This window comes from Pleurodeles waltl, chromosome 1_2 (genome assembly GCF_031143425.1).
Source record: "Pleurodeles waltl isolate 20211129_DDA chromosome 1_2, aPleWal1.hap1.20221129, whole genome shotgun sequence".
NCBI lineage: Eukaryota > Metazoa > Chordata > Amphibia > Caudata > Salamandridae > Pleurodeles > Pleurodeles waltl.
This window is the reverse complement of record NC_090437.1, coordinates 318,351,531-318,370,199: the sequence shown is the minus strand read 5'-3', so window position 1 is coordinate 318,370,199 and position 18,669 is coordinate 318,351,531. Positions and strand designations below refer to the sequence as shown.

General features: G+C 45.9%; 1 protein-coding gene across 1 annotated transcript in view; it reads right to left on the bottom strand.

The window, feature by feature from the left end:
• Positions 1–18,669, bottom strand: part of FREM1 (FRAS1 related extracellular matrix 1) — a 684,067-nt gene that overhangs the window by 208,289 nt on the left and 457,109 nt on the right. The window contains exon 25 of the mRNA XM_069238818.1: positions 8,815–9,079. Coding sequence (XP_069094919.1) covers positions 8,815–9,079 — 265 coding nt within the window. The remainder of the gene's footprint in view (positions 1–8,814; positions 9,080–18,669) is intronic.

The following is an 18,669-nucleotide window of genomic DNA, read 5'->3' as shown; positions in this document are numbered from 1 at the left end:
CTCAAAGGACTCACCGGTCTGCTTTTCTACAAAGGACTGCTGCCTTGCTGTTGGCCTGCTGCCTTGCTGAACTCTTGCCTGGCTGTAAAAGTGCTCTCCAAGGGCTTGGATAGAGCTTGCCTCCTGTTCCCTGAAGTCTCAGGACCAAAAAGACTTCACTCTTCCTCTTGGACGCTCCGTGCGCCGAACTTTTCGACGCACAGCTTGTTCCGCGGCAAGAAAAACGCCGCACACCGACGCTGATCAATGCGACACCTTCGGGACGACCAAAACTTTGACGCACGGCCTCGCAAGGACAACGCCGCCCGACTCCGCAGGAGAAATCGACGCAACGCCTGCCGTGAGATCAAAACTTTGACGCACGGCCTCGCAAGGACAACGCCGCCCGACTCCGCAGGAGAAATCAACGCAACGCCTGCCGTGAGATCGAAACTTCGACGCGCAGCCCCGCAGAACGACCCGCAGCCGGAAAACAAGCAGGAAAATCCATGCACAGACCCGGGACATCTGGTAATCCCCACGACCCACAGAAAGAGACTGTCCGCGCGCCGGAAAACGACGCCCGACTTCCCCGCGTGGAAAATAACGACGCAAGTCCGTGTGTGCTGGGGAGAAATCGACGCACACACCCCTTTTTCCACGCACCTCTTCCTTTGTGGCCCTCTGAGGAGATTTTTAACCAGAAACCAGGTACTTTGTGTTTGAAAGAGACTCTGTTTACTTTCTAAAGACTTAAGACACTTTATATCACTTTTCAGTGATATCTTTACAAATTCATATTGCATCTTTGATCGTTTTGACCTGAAGATACCCAGATAAATATTATATATTTTTCTAAATACTGTGTGGTGTATTTTTGTGGTGTTATGCTATGGTGTTGTATGATTTATTGCACAAATGCTTTACACATTGCCTTCTAAGGTAAGCCTGACTGCTCGTGCCAAGCTACCGGAGGGTGAGCACAGGCTGATTTTGGATTGTGTGTGACTTACCCTGACTAGAGTGAGGGTTCTTGCTTGGACAGAGGGCAACCTAACTGCCAACCAAAAACCCCATTTCTAACATTGGTGATCAGCGGTGAGGATAGGACTTGTGTTTGTGCAGTGACATACAGTAGCTAAGTATTTCACTACCTACCCACAGTTGAAGGTCAACTTGATTTTTCATCTTTTTTGGCTCTTGGTTCTCTGATGTCCTCCTGGATATACTATTGATATTTTGGACTTTGGATTTTGGTTTTTGCTGATAAGATCTTATCAAAATGGGATTGTGTACCTACTCATTCTTTGTTCGTACGGACCACCTCACTAAGGCTGACCTAAGGAAGCTTTGTAGAAAATGGGGCCTTCCTGTAGCAAGGAGATCTACTAAGGCGGAGATGCTCCATCACTACATAGTCTGGGGGGAGGAAAGATGGGCAGAGAGAGAGGCAGCAAGAAACCAAATGACTAAGTACCCCTCAGATGAGGAGGAGGACTACTCACATGAGGAGGAAGACTGCTCACATGAGGAGGAAGACTACTCAGATGAGGAAAGAGAACCAGTGGGAGATGAATGGCTCCTAGCTCTAGAGCGGTGTCTAGAAGAGCTAGATGAGCAGCTTGAAAGGGCTGAAGCAGCAAGTCTCTTAGCCCTGGAAGAAGAAAAGATTGCAGCTCAAGAGCTGAGCTGTAAAGAGCTGAAACTGGAGGCCGGAAGGGCTGAGTCCAGTTCAGATGGTGGCAGCAAAAATCTTGCATCCAGTACTGCTGAAGAAGGGCACAAGCCCAGAGATGTGGTGCCCAACTTGAAGAAGGGAGTTGACACACCCCAGGTGGTTCAAGGGTATGAGGTAGTTCCCGTTATGCACAGGGTCCCTGAGAAGGATTTGGGAACTGGCACAGGGAGTCATATTCCTACTGGGGGGAGGGACACTTTACTGACTCTAGCAGAGAGTGACAGAGAAAAGGGTTCCCCCCTGGTGGACGTCCTGGATATAGAGTGTAGAGACATCCCAGAAGAGTTTGGGTTGAGTGTCAGGGACAGACAGATACTGTCTCACCAGTCTCAGGAGGGCGAAGTAGAGTGCTTTTCCAAGGTTGAGTTACTGGGTGGTTGGGTGAAGGGTACTGTGGTTAATACATGTGAAGGGCAGAGTGATGTAATTGCTGGAGAGCATATGTCTGGTCCTTATTTTCCAGAGCTACGCCAACACCAGGTGGAGTGTGAGTTCTCTGACCCCAGGGAGCTTACAATGGAGGCAGACTTCTGGGTGAGTACCAGAGAGTCTGAAGAGGCATTTGGGGGTGCTCCTGAAGGGAGTGGTCTAGGTGGTTCCCAACCGAGTGTGGTGGGAAAGGATTGTAGTGTCCCAGGTAGGTCCCAGGTCCTAGAGGGTTCCATGAGGGAACACCAGGAGGGAAGCCTAGCCTGTACCGTAGGGCCACCTTTTGAGGGAAGCCCCGCAGTGTCAGAAGAACTTGGGGGGGTGACTGTAGCCAGCATCCCAACAGTTCTGGTGTCTGGCAGTACCCCTCATAGTGAGGGGGTGCAGAAGTCCAGACATATGGTTGAGAGGGGGTTGCAGACCCCAGTGGAGGACCTTGAGAGTCAGGGGACAGCTCTGAGAGCAGAGCCCCCCAGGAATGAACCAGGTGAAACCGTTTCTGGTTTGGGGGAAACCCAGACTCTGCCGGATGGGCAGAGGTCGGGAGACCTGCGCCAACCAGACTCTTGTGTGGCCCTTGGGGACGGTGTGTCCCTTGTGGGGGGTGAGAGTGCCCCCCAGGAAGTCCTGGCATGCCAGGCAAAGATTCAACCTCAGGGTGGTGACTCTGGGTTGGATACCCAGGTTCAGAGGTTAAACTCTGACCTGGTGGGAGGTAGATGTGCCTCCCAAGAAGTCCTGCTGTGCCAGGCAATTGTCCAACCTCAGGGTGTTGACTCTGGGTTGGATGACCAGGTTCAGAGGTTAAACTCTGACCTGGCGGGGGTAGGTGTGCCCCCCAGAAAGTCCTGGCGTGCCAGGCAATTGCCCAACCTCAGGGTGGTGACCCTGGGTTGGGGAACCAGGCTCAGAGGTTAAACTCTGACCTGGTGGGAGGTAGGTGCCTCCCTGGAAGTCCTGGCCTGCCAGGCAATGGTTCAACCTCAGGGTGGTGACTCTGGGTTGGCTAACCAGGTTCAAGGAATAAGCTCTGACCTGTTGGGGGGTAGGCGTGCCCCCCAGGAAGTCCTGGTGTACCAGGCAGTGGTCCAACCTCAGAGTGCTGACTCTGGGTTGGATAACCTGGTTCAGAGGTTAAACTCTGACCTGGTGGGGGGTAGGTGTGCCCCCCAGAAAGTCCTGGTGTGCCAGGCAATTGTTCAACCTCAGAGTGCTGACTCTGGGTTGGATAACCGGGTTCAGAGGTTAAACTCTGACCTGGTGGGGGGTAGGTGTGCCCCCCAGAAAGTCCTGGCATGCCAGGCAATTGTTCAACCTCAGGGTGGTGACTCTGGGTTGGATACCCAGGTTCAGAGGTTAAACTCTGACCTGGTGGGAGGTAGGTGTGCCTCCCAAGAAGCCCTGCTGTGCCAGGCAATTGTCCAACCTCAGGGTGTTGACTCTGGGTTGGATGACCAGGTTCAGAGGTTAAACTCTGACCTGGTGGGGGGTAGGTGCGCCCCCAGAAAGTCCTGGCGTGCCAGGCAATTGCCCAACCTCAGGGTGGTGAACCTGGGTTGGGGAACCAGGCTCAGAGGTTAAACTCTGACCTGGTGGGAGTTAGGTGTGCCTCCCAGAAAGTCCTGGTGCGCCAGGCAATTGTTCAACTTCAGGGTGGTGACTCTGAGTTGAATGGCCCAGTGCAGAGGTTAAACTCTGACCTGGTGGAGGGTCAGTGTGCCCTCCAGGAAGTCCTGGCGTGCCAGGCAATTGTTCAACTTCAGGGTGGTGACTCTGAGTTGAATGGCCAAGTTCAGAGGTTAAACTCTGACCTTGTGGAGGGTCAGTGTGCCCTCCAGGAAGTCCTGGCGTGCCAGGCAATTGTTCAACTTCAGGGTGGTGACTCTGAGTTGAATGGTCAGGTGCAGAGGTTAAACTCTGCCCTGGTGGGGGGTAGGTGTGCCTCCCAGGAAGTCCTGGTTTGCCAGGCAGTGATCCAGTCTGAGGGTACAGACCCTGGGCTGGAAGACCAGGTTCAGGGTGTCCCCCCGGACCTGGAGGGAGGGGCTACTGATAACAGTGCCCCTACCATGTTGTCTTCTGAGGAGGCCACTCCTAGTTGGAGGGTGCTGGACCCCAGAAGGGAGGGCAGGGGGAGGGAAGCCTCACCCCGGGCCCTAGTCCAACCTGAAGGTACAGGCCCCAGGTTAGAGGGCCAGTTGCAGGTTGACAGCCCTGCACTGGTGGAGGAATGGTACAGGGTGACTTCTGTAAGCACCCTGACCATGTTGGACTCTGGGGGTACCGCTCCAGGAGGGAGGGTACAAAGCCCCAGAGGGGAGGACCAGGTTCAGGCTGTCATCCCTGACCTGGTGGAAGGGAGAGTGGTTAAAGGGTGCCCAGCACCTGGGGCTACCGCCCCCCACTCTCCACAGCCACAGTGGTTGGAGAGCTTTGGGGCCTGGCTCTCATCCCTGGCAGCTGTCAGTAATCACTGTGGCTTGCTGTCCGGGTGGACAGAGTTATCCCTGGGGAGGGGACAAGTGTCACACCCCAGGGGTAGAGTGGGCAACACCACTGTGTTGGTCATGGTGGTACTATCCTGCTCCTGGGATACATCTGTGAGCAAAGTAAGGTTAGGTGCTGCACAGATGGGATCCGCAGGTAAGGAGAAATGTTCCCCATGGGTTGGCTTAGTGGGCCCTGAGAGTATGGACAGAGTGATCCAATTGGAGTCAGGAAGGCGAAGAACTGGAGCATGCCCCTGCTGTTGTGGGCCTGGGTCCTTGTTCTGTCGCCTCAAACAGGGAAGTACATCAGGATAGTGATTGTTCTCCCCTGGCTTTAGGCTGGTAGGGGGTCATGTTGGACCTGGCTTTTTGACGGGGACATCCCCAAACTTTTTGCCTCCTTCCTCCTATTTTTTCTGACCTGTTGTTGTTGGCTTTTGACCTCTGGGCACTTTACCACTGCTAACCAGTGCTAAAGTGCATATGCTCTCCGGGTAAATTGTACTACTGATTGGTTTATCCATGATTGACTATTTAATTTACTTGTAAGTCCCTGGTAGAGTGCACTACATGTGCCTAGGGCAGGTAGATTAAATGCTACTAGTGGGCCTGCAGCACTGGTTGTGCCACCCACCTCAGTAGCCCCTTAAACCTGTCTCAGGCCTGCCATTGCAAGGCCTGTGTGTGCAGTTTCACTGCCACTTCGACTTGGCATTTAAAAGTACTTGCCAAGCCTAGAACTCCCCTTTTACTACATATAAGTCATCCCTAATGTGTGCCCTAGGTAACCCCTAGAGCAGGGTGCTGTGTAGGTAAAAGGCAGGACATGTACCTGTGTAGTTATATGTCCTGGTAGTGTGAAACTCCTAAATTCGTTTTTACACTACTGTGAGGCCTGCTCCTTTCATAGGCTAACATTGGGGCTGCCCTCATACACTGTTGAAGTGGCAGCTGCTGATCTGAAAGGAGCAGGAAGGTCATATTTAGTATGGCCAGAATGGTAATACAAAATCCTGCTGACTGGTGAAGTCGGATTTAATATTACTATTCTAGAAATGCCACTTTTAGAAAGTGAGCATTTCTTTGCACTAAAAACTTGTTGTGCCCTTCAATCCACGTCTGGCTAGGTTTAGTTGACAGCTCCTTGTGCATTCACTCAGACACACCCCAAACACAGGGTACTCAGCCTCACTTGCATACATCTGCATTTTGAATGGGTCTTCCTGGGCTGGGAGGGTGGAGGGCCTGCCCTCACACAAAGGACTGCCACACCCCCACTGGGACTCTGGCAGACAGGATTGAGCTGAAAGGGAACTTGGTGCATTTCTTAGAGACTCTTTGAAGTCACCCCCACTTCAAAGGCACAACTTAGTATAAAACAGGGCCTCTGCCCTACCTCATCAGACACTTGCTGGAGAAGAAACCTGAACCAGAAACTACATCCTGCCAAGAAGAACTGCCTGGCTGCTCAAAGGACTCACCGGTCTGCTTTTCTACAAAGGACTGCTGCCTTGCTGTTGGCCTGCTGCCTTGCTGAACTCTTGCCTGGCTGTAAAAGTGCTCTCCAAGGGTTTGGATAGAGCTTGCCTCCTGTTCCCTGAAGTCTCAGGACCAAAAAGACTTCACTCTTCCTCTTGGACGCTCCGTGCGCCGAACTTTTCGACGCACAGCTTGTTCCGCGGCAAGAAAAACGCCGCACACCGACGCTGATCAACGCGACGCCTTCGGGACGACCGAAACTTTGACGCACGGCCTCGCAAGGACAACGCCGCCCGACTCCGCAGGAGAAATCGACGCAACGCCTGCCGTGAGATCAAAACTTTGACGCACGGCCTCGCAAGGACAACGCCGCCCGACTCCGCAGGAGAAATCGACGCGACGCCTGCCGTGAGATCGAAACTTCGACGCGCAGCCCCGCAGAATGACGCGCAGCCGGAAAACAAGCAGGAAAATCCACGCACAGACCCGGGACATCTGGTAATCCCCGCGACCCACAGAAAGAGACTGTCCGCGCGCCGGAAAACGACGCCCGACTTCCCCGCGTGGAAAATAACGACGCAAGTCCGTGTGTGCTGGGGAGAAATCGACGCACACACCCCTTTTTCCACGCACCTCTTCCTTTGTGGCCCTCTGAGGAGATTTTCCACCAGAAACCAGGTACTTTGTGTTTGAAAGAGACTCTGTTTACTTTCTAAAGACTTAAGACACTTTATATCACTTTTCAGTGATATCTTTACAAATTCATATTGCATCTTTGATCGTTTTGACCTGAAGATACCCAGATAAATATTATATATTTTTCTAAATACTGTGTGGTGTATTTTTGTGGTGTTATGCTATGGTGTTGTATGATTTATTGCACAAATGCTTTACACATTGCCTTCTAAGGTAAGCCTGACTGCTCGTGCCAAGCTACCGGAGGGTGAGCACAGGCTGATTTTGGATTGTGTGTGACTTACCCTGACTAGAGTGAGGGTTCTTGCTTGGACAGAGGGCAACCTAACTGCCAACCAAAAACCCCATTTCTAACACAGGGGGATGGAGGAGCAGGCACGTCAGCTCAAGGAATGTATTCACTAGGAGGGTAAAGATTGTGACCAAAACTCAGGACATCTGACAAATATTTTAGCTCTGGGAGCTCCGACAGGAAAAATAACATCAGAAATAACAGTCACGTACAGAGGTTTAATTAAGGTCCCCTCAAGCCTGCGTGACTGTCAGAAAAATCAGAAGCTCACACTATCCCACCCAATCCTGTTAACCAAGCTGCGCCCCTGAGTGCTTCCATGCTTATCTTTCTATTTTTTCAGCAGTGCTCTGAATCACTGCTTCTTATTAAAGTAAGACTCGAGGATATCCTGAAATGTGATCTCCTCACCTACAGTCCAAGCTCATAATGCTTCTTCGGACTGTGACATCGGGGGAGCTGTGTTTAGAAACAACTTATGTGTTTATGTGCATCCGCTGCAAAGTTTGTTGTGTGTCCGACAGATTTCAGGAAAGAATAAAAAGTCAAGATAACTCTGGGGATTAATGTTCCTGCTGGAAAGAGATCAAGATTTTGTCTTGTCGCAGTCCCGACTCAACAGAGGGTTAATATGCCTGCAGCAAGAACGTGTACCATGCTGATCAGTATTTATGCTCAAGTGTATTTATGTGGAAAAGTCGGTGGGTTAGTGCTTTTGTAACAAAGATCCTTTCGTAACTTACATCTCATAAGTTACAATCCTAATGTAGCACAGTGATTTAAGGACTGTCATAAAAGAGCTGTATGCAAACTGCCTTTCAATATCCTAACGATGCCTAAAAGATTAGTTTGGGTAGAAATACATTTTATTAGTAAAGCTAACCCCAACCACTCTGGGGCATTTTAAGAGTACAATGTGTGCGTGATGTAAAGTGCTCTGACAACCTACATTGGCATGAGCAGTGCTATTAAACAAATTGAATACATGTGAGAAAGGGTCTATGGAGAGACGAGGGGCGCGACTGGAGGGAATCTGTAAAGACCGAGGTCATTGGGGGGGCTGGGGGAAACGATTGTCGCACTGGGTGCCATTAGAGCTAAAGCCAGCCCTGGGGGGAGAGCTCTCCATGATGATGGGCAGACTTCTGCGGATGAGGCAATGAATCGCCACCCACCTTGCAGAGTTTGAAGGGGAGATGGTGCACAGACAGTGCTGTGTGTGCTCTAGGAAAGGCTGGGGCCCGATTTGAAACGCATGCCTCACCGCACACAGAATGTATGGAGTAGATGTGCTCCATTTCTCTCCTACCTTTTGTGAGAACGTGATTGTTGGCTCTGTGCTGCTATGGAGGACGAGACACATAACAGTACCAGTGCAGGCAAACAATAGAAAAGGCCTATGATTGAAAAAGCACAGGAGCTAAACTTCCAATATATTGTATTTGGGATAAGTAACCCATAAGGATATTGCTGTGCAGGACAGAGCTTTGAGAACACATAGAGGAAGGCCACTTTTTTATAAGATTGTGGTTGCGACTGGGAATATCCTTTTTGCATACAGTAGTAGAAGAGTACGAGATTCTTTAACCCTTATCTGTATTGACAAATAATTTATTATAAGGTAATATGGGTAAACAACGTTTGATAAAATCTCTACCTTTCTTGTCATACTTTAGGTTTGGAGTCAAAGGTAAAATAAAGATTAGGTTTACCTGAACGTATCTTTTGCAGGAGCTGCTTTGCTGCTGTGGACATAGCAAACAGTCTGAGCAGCCACGTCCATCTGACTGAAGCTGGTAATGCCAACTCCTGGATAGCTGACATACTCCAACTGTCCATACTGGGGTGGGGAAGTGACCTCGAACAGCAGTTCTTCCGGTTTATCCGTTCCATCAACAGCCAACAGTACATCAGTCGTCAACAAGCCTCTGTCGCCCTTTGACACATTAAGTGGTCGTGCAAAGACGGCAATATCCCCTGCAAGACACATCAGGGCATGTCAACAAAAAAGTGCATTTTATTTATCCTGTTTAATAAATGCTTGGGTGTTGCTTAGTATTACCACATATTTAAAATGTCATGATTGTCAAAGTTAAATTCGTTTTTAGTCTTTACTGTTGCTTTATCTACAACATAGCATTTATATTTGTGGAGTATTAGCTTACTGGGGAGAGGGATGAAGTCTCTTGGCACTACTGACAGATAAAAGATGTACACCATTACCTAAGCCAGTGCTGGTCAAGTTATCGACCTCAAGAGGATGCCAGGATTCAAATCTGTGAAAATAGGGTTGAATGCAGGTCACTGTGAAGGATGCTTTATACTACAGAGACACCAGATCTTTCTGGGTTTGATTGCTATACGGCACAACACTTAAAGGGAGCCAGATACCTGTTTTAATGTGTTCCCATGTCAACGCGGACTTCAATAAGTTAGGACTTAGTAACTGGGAGGAAACTAATCAGTTCTCAGCAAACAACAATACGTTAAGGGCCTGATTTATGAAAAGTTTGTGCCGCCTTTGTGTCATTTTGTGACATAAAAGCGGTGCAAATTCACAAAATAGAGGCCCATATTTATACTTTTTTAGCGCTGCATTTGTGTAGTTTTTGACGCAAAATCAGCGCAAACTTACAAAATACAATTGTATTTTATAAGTTTGCGCTGCTTTTGCCTCAAAAAATGACGCAATGGCGGCGAAACTTTTCATAAATCAGGCCCTTAGGCCCATATTTATAACTTTTTTGTGCCACATTTGCGTCACTTTTTGACACAAAAGCAGCGCAAACTTACAAAATACAATTATGGCCCATATTTATACTTTTTCAGCGCCGCATTTGCGTCATTTTTTGAAGCAAAAGCGGCGCAATCACAAAATACAATTGTGTTTTGTAAGTTTGTGCCGCTTTTGCCTAAAAAAGCGGCGCACATGCGGCACTAAAAAAGTATAAATAAATGGGCCTAAATACCTTAATTACTCACTTAAATCACTGTAAACTTCCAGTGTTGAACACTGGCAGAGCTGCTTTCGCTTTAATTTACATTGAGTGCAATGTGTGTCATTTAAACGTTAGCCATCATTTCAGCTCTACATCACATTTGCGGTTATCACCTTTATGCAAAAACAAGTAAATACTCCGCTCGACGTGCACTGAATTTAGCAGAGTGCAAAGATTACCAGTTATATCTTATGTTAGTATGTTACACTTGACAGCATCTTTTGCCATTTCATGAAATGTTCTCACTTTGTTAATCTAGAGCGCATGCTTCAAGAGAGGATGCTCTTATCCATGTACCCCCTTTGCTGCTGAATGCACACAACCAAGCCACATACCTTTGGTGAATTATTTTATAAATTATACGATATTTCACGAGGGTCAATTTTAATAAATATTATTTATAAAAGAAAGTTTAAACGTGTCAATTTAGAGTTTGGTGTGCAGTGGAACGGAGCACTCAAGAACACATCTGAACCCAATGGCAGAAAAAAACAATCTGAGGTGGAGTCTCTGTCCCAGTGAATTATGGGGTTCAGAGGGGCTTTAGTTTAGAAGTCATCTCCAAAACCAAAACTTCTCTTTAAAAAAAAAAAAAAAAACTTGTAACTTTTTTAGCCCAATAAGAGATAGCCAGTATTTGAAAAGCATGTGATCTACAGCTATACATGATGCAAGCAATACTCCAGGAGAGCCCAACAGGTGTCAGCACCATAACATTTGCTTACAGACCACAGAGCAACCGAGTACAACAACCATTTTTACACATTTGATCATGGCCTTTGGACTGACTGCATGGGAGGATTTTCCCACAATGCACTTCTACCACTGAATTTAATTTATGCACTGAAAACATGAAGCACAGACATTTCAGATGTGGTGTTCATCTTGAAGTTGGGGCTCTGTAACGTGTGGCTTTTAATCCAATGTAACGGAAAGTTGGAAGAACAAAGTGCCTTTGGTAGGTTGACACATTAGCACAAACGTTTTGATTACATTTTGTGGTGAAATAAGCTAGTTGACGACTCTGGGTGGTTGAGAAGAGGTGGCATTAGGACTGGGAACGTTGGTAAGACAAAAACAGTAAGAAGAAAAAGGTCTATTGACAGGAAATGGCAGTAACATATTTTGGGGACAGGAAGGCCCATGGCACATAATTAAGAAGAATGTATCATAGGACGCAAAACTAAAGGACCTATGTTAGATTTGTAAACATTCTTTATAAGATTATTTGTATTGCTCAGATCTAACCAAGGGAAATTCACAAGGAATAAAAACGCTCTTTAGAGTTGTGAGGAAATTTATGTGATGTTTTAAAATTAAATGATTGGAATCATCCAGTCTTTTTTTGTGTCCTCATTTGCCGTTTATGCTTCCAGGCTGACCTCCAAGATCTTTCTCTACAGGTGTGGAAGGGACCTGGGAAGATCGAGGATACTGAGCTAGAGGTCAAGGAGATGCTGACTACTGGGTATCATCCACCTGCTTCCACGTCTTAATCCTGTGTGGCTGTAATCATTGGACTTTCACTAGACCATCCTATGCCAAACCCAGATTACAAACTAGTTAGTTTTATGCCCTGCTTTCCCCTACGAACCACCTTATCAAGGGGCCTACAGTTTCTCAGCCCTTTTTATATTAGTTCAGTTTAGGTCCATTTTACAATCTTGTAGATGTTAGGGGTGAAGCATGGTAATAATTTAGCCAGTCTCTGTAGTGGATGCTATCAATCATAGTATCACTGAGCAACTTCCAAACAACGTTCACTGTATCGTTCCTTATTGTATCATTTCATTAGGGTTTTCTCAGACAAAATTCGCCTACCTCAGGCTTTACCTTATGCATGATCTGATAAATATCTTACAGATTTTCCCAAACCTAACACGTCTCAAAAAGGAATCTATAAATAAGCGGATCGAGGGACATGATCTATTAACTGGATTACTCGTATTACACCTTAATAAAGTTGAGATTACCATGGGCTGAAGTTATTTATTGTGGGTGAAAAAGAGGAAATCAGTAACTATCAACCTAAAGCTAAAATGAGAAGCATCATCTCCAAGAAACAGGATTGTAAACTTAGAAGTCACAAATAGATTTGGAAAATGGCCAAATTAAAAATGCGTTCAGTAGCAACATACACACTTAGGTGGTCATTACAATCTTGGCAGTGTGGCCCGCCATACCGGTGGTGGCGGGAAAACCCGCCAGCCGGCATGGTGGGCCACACTGCCACATTATGAACACCATGAGGGCTGCAATCGGCGGCCCTCACTCACCGCCAGGCTGCCTCTGTCAGGCAGCCTGGCGGCGGTTGGAATCATTATCCGACAGGGCAGCGGTGCTGCCCCTCGGATAATGATTCCTCAGCCTCCAGCCTTTCCTTTGTGGGTTTCCCCGCCAGGGAAATGCTGGAGGAAGGGGTGCACCGGGGCACCCCTGGGGGCCCATGCACTGCCCATGCACTTTGCATAGGCAGTGCAGTGGCCCCTGTGCAGCGCCCCATCGCGCAAGTCAGTGCCCGATTTTCGGGCAGTGATCTGCGCGACGGGTGCAGCTGCACCCGCCGCACAGAGGCATTGGCAGCAGCTCCATGTGAAGCTGCCGTCAATGTCCCAGCCAGGCATTCCTGTGGGCCGGCGGGCAGAAACAATGTTTCCGCTCACCTGCCCACAGGAATGTACATTATACGGCCGGCGGTGATCCGGGGGACGCTGGCGGTCAGTGGTTTGACCACCAGCATGAACAAGGCGGTTTCGACTGCCGTGTTCATAATGAGGGCCTTAATATTTATTCTGAACTGCAAAATGAGAATATTGATATCCATGCAATAACAGAAACTCGAATTAAGGGGAGGTCTAACTAGTTAAGAGCACAGTCCTCTCACAGCAATATGCCATAGGCAGCCACACTAAAAGCAAAGCATATTGGGGTAGTATTGCCTCCATATTATTTACCCTATAGATTTTAATCGACAATGTGACCCTTGATTAGTGTAAGAGCTAACGAAGCCTAAATGTGAACACAGAAAGCACCTGAAAGAAATTAATTTTTCTCCAGTTACAGAAAAATACACTGTACAGGAAAACCCTGCAATGTGAAAGTTAACACATATCTGCCTTATCTAAATGAAATTATCTTTTGGCCTACTTTCCCTTATTGAAGAGCTTGAATTAGTCCTAAATTCTACTCGTACTACCACCACCTTTTTTGATGTACTCACACTACCACCACCTTTTTCTAATTGAAGATGTTTCCGTAGAACACCATACCAGAATGATAAAGGATGACATGGAAAATCTCCCACATGTTGAATTCAACAGATCCTGCCAAGCATCCTCTTTCTGCAAGTACATCATACCTTGCAAAAATAAGCAAAATGTGACCACTCAACAACTTAATAAACATCTGAAAAACATATGGAGATTAGGGTACTAGATGAGAGATGGACCACTGACAGCAGAATATTGGAACCAAAAATATTATTTGGACAGACAATTGTGTAAAAAATATTTAGGACCAAAATATCAAGAAGGTAAGTGCACACAGCTAAGTATAGATTTGGTATGCTTAACTCCACATCCTTTAACCTTGAATATATATATATATATATATATATATATATATATATATATATATATATATATATATATATATATATATATATATTTATTTATTTTTTTAACTGAAAAAAAGAAAGGTTACTGGGACATTATAGTTAGGTTCTGCATTTACCCGTACAAAACCATAGAAATTCAGCAGTTAGAGTTAGAGTTCTTTCAAGTAACTATAACTCGTGCCCTAAGGTAACTATAACTCGCACCCCCCACCCTGCACTGCTAATTACCGCTTATATTACAGCACTCATAAGAACTGCTATAACTCATTAAAAATATAAAAGAAACATTATCACTCAAATTATTGAGCAACACACTGTGCGTGGCGGGGGCATGAGTTATAGCCACCTTAGAGCATGAGTTATAGTTACTTGAAAGAACTCTAACTATAACTGCTGAATTTCTGTGGTTTTATATGGGTAAATTCAGACCCTAACTATAACGTCCCTGTAACCTTTGTTTTTTTTCAGTTAATTTCTATGTTTTTTTTAAACGTATAGTAATGTTAATTACTATACATTAATCCAACCCCTGCTGGCATGGCCTCTGGTGGTGCGCAGCTGGGGTTAGCCGCAGGGCCTGGCCCGTGGCCTGTGGCCTGACCCCGAGGCCAACCCCTATAACCACTCAACCCTGCATGACCCCATCTCCTCAGACTGATATCAGCCCGGGGACTGCCCCACCCAGGTCCCAGTGTAAATATTAAATTTTTGGGGAGAAAGGTCTGTGTGGTGTCTCCCCCCCCCCCCCCCCCCCAGGCTGACCGTGACCCCGGGAATCCCATCCCCTGGGGCCTGATGTAAATATTTACATTTTTTGGGTGGGGAGCCGAGCAGCCCACCTCCCCAGGGTGACCTCTGCCCACGGGATCCCATCCCCAAGGCCTGGCCTAATATATATTTGTTTTGGCAGGGGATTCAGAGCACCATGGCCCCTCTCCCTCGGGCTGATCTCGGCCCCGGGGGCACCATCCCCCGGGGTCAGGCCATGTGACATGGGAGCCACCCAGGGCACTCAGTATCAATGCCGGGGACAGTGGGGGGAGCATGAAGGCCCCCTTGGTCCCAGCTGGCTCTCCACCTCCTGTGTTCTCTCTTCTCTTTTGCATAATTTATGCATCACTCTAACCCTTGAAAGGTTTAGCGTGACATACAATGTTTTGATATGTATATATATATACATATACATATATATGTATATATATGTATATATAGTCAAAGTGGAGGTACATACAGTAAAACATTGCTTATCAATAGAAACTTAATTTCACAATATTTTTGCCTTCAATATTATTAACACAATTTTTAGTCCCTAGACATTTTTGGTTCCAATATTCTGTCTAAACACCTCAGACGCAGTTAGGTGTCATGCTAGGCAGAGGAGCACAGTCAGCTATCATTTGCACTAGTTAACTTTGGTCCTCTCATACATAGAGAAGTCTCTTGTGGATGCACTCTCAACCACAGAAATGCTTCAGCATAGTCATCTTTAAGGAAACAATGGCAATGATGGATGGCAAATAGAAGACATCATTGTTTGTAATACTGGCTTGTTGATTGCCTTTGAATCAAAGGTCTACTAAAATATAACATTTTAGGTTGCAGATATGTTATATTAATCTGTAGGATAGCTAAAAGGATTTCAAACAAACCTGTTCTCCCAGACAATTCACAGCAGATATATTGCTTTAGACAATACAGAGTAATGTAGGTCAGTGCATAATCTATTGGAGGTTCGTGAAATGGGTATTCAGGTTTATGACCAAAAATACCCAGCAATTGTTTTTAAAGTTATGTGCAATAAAGAGGAATATGTCAGAATTCTGAATGGCCAGTTTTGAGCAATACAACATGGCTAAACCTAAGCAAAGCCTATTTTAGTCGTGGGTTAAGGTAACTTGAATCTATATATGCCCTTGTGTTGACTATTAAAATCCTCTGCTCCTGACAGCATGAAAAAAAGATTTTACACTTTCAAATCTACAAAATGATGAAGATGAATAAGTCTTTCTTTAGTACTGTATGTGCATCTTTGTTACAACTCTTTAACAGGGGTGCAGCTTTGGACGGTGGTGTTTGGGGTGTGACACCCCCCTAATAAATGTATTTTCTGGTACATAGTTGGGTACTGGTGCTTTCAGTCGGGTATGGTGATGTGTCTGTCAGATTAACATTTATGCACGCAGAAACAAAAACACACATATTCTCTCTCCCTCTCTGTTTTGAAAGTCTTCAAAATGTTTATTTTTCAAAATCGTGTGGTTTCTCTAACTTAGCTACCCTGCCAATACACTTTCCTCTCCATTTCCACTGCCACTTATATCTCTCTCATGTGCCCAGCTTCTCGTAAAACTTATTTCAAGATTATATGTATGTTATTGTTGGAAAACTCTGAAGTTAACCCCCCACCCCTCTCCCCAATCTTACTGATCAAGCTACGCCCCTGCTCCCTAATATTTGAGCCTGTGACAGTCTGCCACTGATGCTAGTTTAGATAGAACATCATCATCCATTAGAGTACACTTAGTGCTGTTTAAGAAGTCTTAATTAGTCTTGGATAACACCAGCACTGCCACTCTCATTTTTGCCTTGAAGCCTTCTACCAGGGCAATGACATGTGCCCAGAAGCTCAAAACGTTTATGCTGATTCACTCCCAAAAATTAACAATCACCAATATTCTGCCCTATCATTACCACAGAACAGCTCTTGACATTAAAGATCTTAAATGTCTGCCCCTTATAATTTGACCGTTACCACTGGATAACTGCTTCATTTTTATGATTTCACAGATGATCCTTCAACAGTACCCACATGCATCACCCCTGCCTGTGAACTAAAATCCTCATCTCAATTTGTACCTTTCTAATTGGATTATCTGAAACACTTGCATGCATTGCTCCACTTTGCAAACCCTTGCGCCACATTATGCCTGCATCAGACATAATGTATGCAAGGAAATCTAAGCGATTTCCTTGCTCCATTTTTTTGGGCACTTTTAATGCCTGCCCAGAGCAGGCGTTAAAAGGGGGCATACCGTTATTTATATTGGGCCCCCTATGCACTCTGCAGGAGTATAGCCAAAATGTTGGCGCTGCTTCTGCAGAGTACATCAATAGCATAAAACACTATTGCCCCATATCCTGCGCCATTGTGTGCCGTATTTTAAATAGTAGGGGGGCACTAAGGGGCGCAAGGAAAGTGGCGCTGCACTGGGTGCCGCACCACTTTCCTTAAATCTGCCCCTTTACTCTTGTCCCTTTTAACTAACCCAACCTTCTCCTTTACAAATTGTTCAGCTCAGTCCGCTATTTCCTAGACTTTTAACTGGGCCTTCCTCGTGCCCTACTTTCTCTGTAACACCATCTTGAATGTGGCTTAAACTCATGCCATGATCAGCCCCAACGTCACTTTATTTTAGATCATGCTTGGTCTGGAGGTAGGAACTGAGGCTGAAAATCGAGTATTAATCAGACATAGACATAACAGTGTCTTAGTCCTTGAAGGAAGATGGGTTACATTAAAAAAAGATGAAATGAAAATCTTGACACCAATGCTTGCATTCAGAATGGATTGTGTGATAGTTGATAGAGTGTCTTTAGTCATAATCATGGTTAAAAGTAATTGACAAAGAGGACTTTGTTGTTAACCATTTGGTTGAGGAAGCCCAAATGGTATAGAAGCAAAGGGATAATGGAAGCATAAGACTTAAGTCTGATTTAGAGTTAAGAAAAACCTAGGCCCTGATTTATTCAAAAGTGGTGCAGCGCAAGGCTGTGCCAAAAATAGCAGCGCCCGCTACTTTTGAAAAGGAAGGGATACACCGTATTTAGAGGAATACGGCACACCCAGTGCTTTAAATGGGCCGGTACTCTCCGGTACTGAGTAACTGCACTTTTTTATTTTGAGAGGGAGAGTACCGGCATATTTCAAGATAAACGTAATACTTTTAATTGGAGAGTACCGGCACTTCTCAGAAACAAGCAGGTACTCTATCACAGAGTACCTGCACTTTTATTTTTCCATTTAAAGCACTGGGCACACCCCTGCCTTTCCCTCTGTGCCGGCGCTGAATTGAGCTGCCTACTCAGGCATCCTTGCATGATAGTGCAAGGGTGTCTGCGTTAAGGTGATAGATTGTTTATGTGCAGGAAGGTAAACAATCTATAATGGCGATTTGGCACTTCTATGTGTGCTGCAAAATGCAGCACACATAGAAGTACCAAAGCATCATTTTGGAATGATTGTTTATGGGCAAGAAAGGACACCTTCCTGCACATAAACAATCACTCATGGTATTTTGCTCTTTCTATGTGTGCTGCAAAATGCAGCACACAAGGAAAAAGCAAAAAAAGAGAATGAATATAAGCATTCCTTCTCGTTTTGCCATGCTAATGCAACCCCTGGGGTTTCATTTTTTTGGCGCTGCCACAGGTTTACGATTACTCGTAAATTTGGGGCAGCATAAAAAGCAGTGTGTGTTGTGGTGGAATGCCCACTGTCACACCCATTGTGCTACTCTGTGCCACAGAAAACTGTGTCGGAGAGGTCCATATTTACAAGGAGGCGTAAAGCCACAAAAAGTGGCGTTACACATCTGTGTAAATATGGAGTTGTGATTAGCGCCACCGGAACGTCATGAAAAGTGATGCTCCGTTGGCGCTAGGGGCTCTTAAATCTGCCCCTTAATTTAATTTATTGATTGAAAAGCTAGAAGATCAGCGTGAAGTTTCGTAAAAAGTATGCTGTGGTCTTTCAAAACATACAACTAAATAAGCATTGAGGAGATGTTAAACATATGTGTAATATTGGTTTGAGTAATTGTTGCTTGCGGAGAGGTTGAATGGAAGTTAAAGGACGTGTCTGACTTCAGGGAATAGAAGTACAATTTTATATTGTGCTCTTAGAAGAGGAGCGCGGCAGAGGTATCGATTGAAGAGAGGAATTGTAGACAGTT